Genomic DNA, 5,077 nt, shown 5'->3' with positions numbered 1-5,077 from the left:
TTTTTTTTTTTTGAGACAGAATTTCACTTTATCACCCTCGGTAGATATGACATCATAGCTCACAGCAACCTTCAGCTCCTGGGCTTAAGTGATTCTCTTGCCTCAGCCTCCCAAGTAGCTGGGACTACAGGCACCAGCCAGAATGCCTGGCTATTTTTTTGTTGCAGTTTGGCCGGGGCCGGGTTTGAACCCACCACCCTCAGTATATGGGGCTGGCGCCCTACTCACTGAGCTGGAGGCGCTGCCCTGAAATAGTTACTTTTAACTGTTTTAGCTAGACATTTGTAATTTCTGGTTTTCCCCCCCCTTTTTAGGCAAAGTACATCTCTCAGTGCATTGATGAAATCAAGCAAGAACTGAAGCAGGATAACATTGCAGTGAAGGCCAATGCTGTCTGCAAGCTGACATATGTAAGTACTATACTTTCTGGCTGCTCCGAGGCCCTTGGCCTGGACCCTGTTAATAGCTGTCAGGCTGCTTTTCTGGTCTGCTGTATGTCTGCTGTCAGTGACCATGCAGGAATGAATAACTTGGTGTCCTGGAGAGGCCTGCTGTGATTGTCAGGTAGCTGATACGGGCAGGTGGCAGCTCATGGGGAATAGTGCTGTCCTTAGCCTGCCTACGGTCTTGGGGGACTCTCTCCTGAGTGAACACTGGTAGGGATGACGCTCTACTGCACTCTTAGCTCCTGCCAAGAGGTCAGGTTCCCTGGCTGCAGTTCCAGGTCAACACATGAGCTGGGGGCACCCTCCCCATGCTGGGCCTATTTCATTGTCATAGACAAGGAGATGATGGGCTTGTATGGGGAATCCCTGGTGTAGGTATTCATCTCACATGGCTATTTTGAGGAGCTCATCAACAAGTGTTGCAGGGACCTCAGCTAGTGCAAGTGCGGCCCAGCTTCTCAACTACAGATGCTTACCTTCTTGTAGGGTCTATTACTAGTCTGCCCCTGTAGTTTTTGTTTGTTTTGAAACAGTCTCACTTTGTAGCCCTCAGTAGCATGCCATGGTGCCGTAGCTCACAGTAACCTCAAACTCTTGGGCTCAGGTGATTTTCTTGCCTTAGCCTTTTGTGTAGCTGGGTCTACAGGCACCCGCCACAATGCCTGGCTGTTTTTAGAGATGGGTGTCTTGCTGTTACTCAGGCTGGTCTCAAACCTGTGAGCTCAGACAATCTACCCACTGAGGCCTCCCGAGTGTTAGGATGATAGTCATGAGCCACTGTGCCCAGCTGTTCCTGTAGATGTTAAAAGTAAGAGTTGTTTCTTTTCTTTTTTTTATTAGAGACAGAGTCTCACTTTGTCACCCTTGATAAAGTGCTGTGGTGTCATAGCTCATAGCAACCTCCAGCTCTTGGGCTTAGGCGATTTTCCTGCCTTAGCCTCCCAAGTAGCTGGGACTACAGGCACCCACCACAACTCCTGGCTATTTTTTGATACAGTTTGGCTGGGGCCAGTTTTGAACGTGCCAGCTTTGGCATATGGGGCCAATGCCCTTTTTTTTTTTTTTTTTTTTTGGCAGTCTCAGCTATGTCACCCTCAGTAGAGTGCCATGGAGTCACAGCTCACAGCAACCTCCAACTCTTGGGCTTAAGCGATTCTCTTCCCTCAGCCTCCCAAGTAGCTGGGACTACAGGCACCTGCCACTACACCTGGCTATTTTTTTGTTGCAGTTGTCATTGTTGTTTAGTTGGCCCAGGCTGGGTTTTTTTTTTTTTTTTTTGGTTAGATAGAGCCTTAAGCCATTGCCCTGTGTAGTGTACTGTGGCATCACAGCTCACAGCAACTTCCAACTCCTGGGCTCATGCGAGTCTCCTGCCTCCACCTCCCAAGTAGCTGGGACTGCAGGCGCCCACCACAATGCCTGGCTATTTTTTGGTTACAGCCGTCATTGTTGTTTGGTGGGCCCGGGCTGGATTCAAGCCCACTAGCTCAGGTGTATGTGGCTGGCGCCTTAGCCGCTTGAGCCACAGGCACCAAGCCCCCAGGCTAGTTTTGAGCCCGTCGGTCTTGGTGTATGTGGCTGGCACCATAACCACTGTGCTATGGGCACCGAGCCGAGCGAGAGTCATTTCTTAAAGAAAGGAAAGGCTGGGTTTGGTGCCCATAGCTCAGTGGTTAGGCCACCAGCCACATATACCAGGGCTGGTGGGTTCGAACTCAGCCTGGGCCTGCTAAACAACAACAACTACAACAAAAAAATAGCTGGGCGTTGTGGCAGGTGCCTGTAGTCCCAGCTACTTGAGGGGGTGAGGCAAGAGAATCGCTTAAGCCCAGGAGTTTGAGGTTGCTATGAGATATGCCTCCATGGTACTCTACCCAGGGTGACAGCTTGAGATTCTGTCTCAGAAGAAAAAAAAAGAAAGAAAGAAAGGAAAGGCTGGACAGTGCAGAGGCTCACACCTGTCATCCTAGCACTCTGAGAGGCTGAAGCAAGTGGATTCCTTGAATTTCAGAAGATCCAGACCAGCCTGAGCAAGAGCAAGACCCCATCTCTACTAAAAATAGAAAAACTGAGGCAAGAGGATCACTTGAGCCCAAGAGTGGGAGGTTGCTGTGAGCTATGACGATGCCATGGCACTCTACGCAGGGCAACAGCTTGAGACTCTGTCTCAAAAAAGAAAAAAGGAAAGGCCCCAGGGATGCATGATGGATGAACTTTATGTGTTAAGACTGAATGGAGCTGGGTGTGGTGGCACACATCTATAGTCCTACAGTTTGGGAGGCTGAGGTAGGAAGACCAGGAGTTCAGGCTGCTGAGAGCTATGATTATACCATTGCACGTCAGCCTGGGTGAGATCTTTTCCCTCAAAAAAAGAGAGAAATTGTGAATGGAATTTGTCCTTCTGTGTGCTGGGAGGGAATATTTGATGTCATGGCTTAAACTCCTTGTTTACTTTTGTGAGTAAAAAATGACTGTACCTTCCTCTGATAACAGTTACAGATGCTGGGGTACGACATCAGCTGGGCTGCCTTCAACATCATAGAAGTGATGAGTGCCTCCAAGTTCACATTCAAGGTGGGCTTCAGGGATGAGATGTTGGCAGGGTGTGGGGTGTGTCATTGAAGATCTGTTCTGTGGCCAGGGCCTGGCTGGTGTATGACACAGTCCAGTTTTCCTAACTGGACTGGTGCCAGCAAGGGATTACAAATTCAGATAAACATTTAGCTCCCCCAAACACCCAATAAGACACTGGTCATCCTGCCAAGTGTGTGTTCTGTTGCCTCTTGGACATTTTATGAGCATTTTTTCTTTACATTGTAGTGATCCTCCTTGTAAACAATTTTTTTTTTTGGTGAGACAGAGCCTCAAGCTGTCCCCCTGGATAGAGTGCTGTGGCATCACAGCTCACAGCAACCTCCCAACTTCTGGGCTCAAGCGAGTCTCCCGCCTCAGCCTCCCAAGTAGCTGGGACCACAGGTGCCCACCACAATGCCCAGCTATTTTTTGGTTGCAGCCTTCATTGTTGTTTCGTGGGCCCAGGCTGGATTCAAACCCACCACCTTAGGTGTATGTGGCTAGCGCTTTAGCCACTTGAGCCACAGGTGCTGAGCCACAATTTTTTTTTTCTTTGAGATAGTCTTACTTTGTTGCCCTCGAGTGCTGTGGCATCATAGCTCACAGCAACCTCAGACTTTGGGCTCAAGTGATTCTCTTGCCTCAGCTTCCCAAGTAGCTGGGACTACAGGCCCACCACAATGCCTGGCTATTTTTAGAGATGGGTTCTTGTTCTTTGCTTAGGCTAGTCTTGAGCCTTTGAGCTCAGGCCAGCTACCTGCCTGGGCCTTCCAGTGCTAGGATGACAGGCATGAGCCAGTGCACCCAGTCTATCCTTTTCATTATCATATAAGCATGTCTCCATGTGAATAAGTAATCTGAAAAATAATTTTTCTTACCGTGGCCCATGATATGGGTGGTGTGTGTCCTGAGATTGTCCTGGGTTGAGTAAAAGCTTTTCTTTTCTTTTCTTTTCTTTTCTTTTTTTTTTAGACAAAGCCTCAAGCTGCCCCCCTGGGTAGAGTGCTGTGGCATCACAGCTCACAGCAACCTCCAACTCCTAGGCTCAAGCGAGTCTCCTGCCTCAGCCTTCCAAGTAACTGGGACCACAGGTGTTTACCACAATGCCTGGCTATTTTTTGGTTGCAGCCATCATTGTTGTTTGGTGGGCCTAGGCTGGATTTGAACCCGCCACTTTAGGTGTATGTGGCTGGCACCTTAGCCACTTGAGCCACAGGCACCAAGCAGAGTAAAAGCTTTTCTTTAATTTATTTTATTTTTTTAATTTTTGGGACAGAGTCTCATTTTGTTGTCCTGGGTAGAGTGCTATGGCTTGATAGCTCACAGCAACTTCAAACTCTTGGGCTGGAGCGATCCTCTTGCCTCACCTTCCCATGTAACTGGAACTACAGACACCCGCCACAACGCCTGACTAGTTTTTCTATTTTTAGTACAGATGGAGTCTTGCTTTTGCTTAGCTGGTCTTGAACTTTTGAGCTCAAACAATCTATCTACCTCGGCTGCCCAGAGTGCTAAGATTATAAGTGTGAACCATCGTACACTGGACAAGTGAAAGTTTTTGTTGACCTTCTGTCAGGACACACACCCTTTGAATGGGTGAGTGCCACCTGTACTTTTCAGTCCAAGGGCCTTGAGCTCCTGCCTGTGGCTCAGTTTCCCTTTGCTGGACATAGTCATTCTGCCTGGTGGTCACACTTGGTGAAGAAATAAAGTACAAGGTGTCCATAAAGTTCATGAGCAATTTAAAATTGTATAGTTGTTAGGGCCGGGCATGATGGCTTACTCCTGTAATTCTAGCATTGTGGGAGGCTAGGGTGGGTAGATTGCCTAAGGTCATGAGTTCGAGACCAGCCTGAGCTAGAGCAAGACCCTGTCTCTAAAAATTGCTGGGTGTTGGCTTGGCGCCTATAGCTCAACCGGCTAAGGTGCCAGCCACGTACACCTAAGGTGGCGGGTTCAAATCCCCAGCCCGGAGCCGCCAAACAACAATGACGGCTGCAACCAAAAAATAGCCGGGCGTTGTGGCGGGCGCCTGTGGTCCCAGCTACTTGGGAGGC

The 5,077-nt window shown here is 48.9% G+C and overlaps 1 protein-coding gene across 1 annotated transcript in view; it reads left to right on the top strand.

Annotated features, from left to right (window-relative positions):
• Positions 1-5,077, top strand: part of AP3D1 (adaptor related protein complex 3 delta 1 subunit) — an 81,450-nt gene that overhangs the window by 36,132 nt on the left and 40,241 nt on the right. Inside the window, exons 3-4 of the mRNA XM_003788857.3 lie at positions 315-410; positions 2,940-3,020. Of these exons, the coding sequence (XP_003788905.1) occupies positions 315-410; positions 2,940-3,020 (177 nt within the window). The remainder of the gene's footprint in view (positions 1-314; positions 411-2,939; positions 3,021-5,077) is intronic.

The sequence above is a fragment of the Otolemur garnettii genome, unplaced genomic scaffold, assembly GCF_000181295.1.
Source record: "Otolemur garnettii isolate 467f Iridium unplaced genomic scaffold, OtoGar3 scaffold00029, whole genome shotgun sequence".
NCBI lineage: Eukaryota > Metazoa > Chordata > Mammalia > Primates > Galagidae > Otolemur > Otolemur garnettii.
The sequence above is the reverse complement of the archived record's forward strand: the minus strand, read 5'-3'. Positions and strand labels throughout refer to the sequence as shown.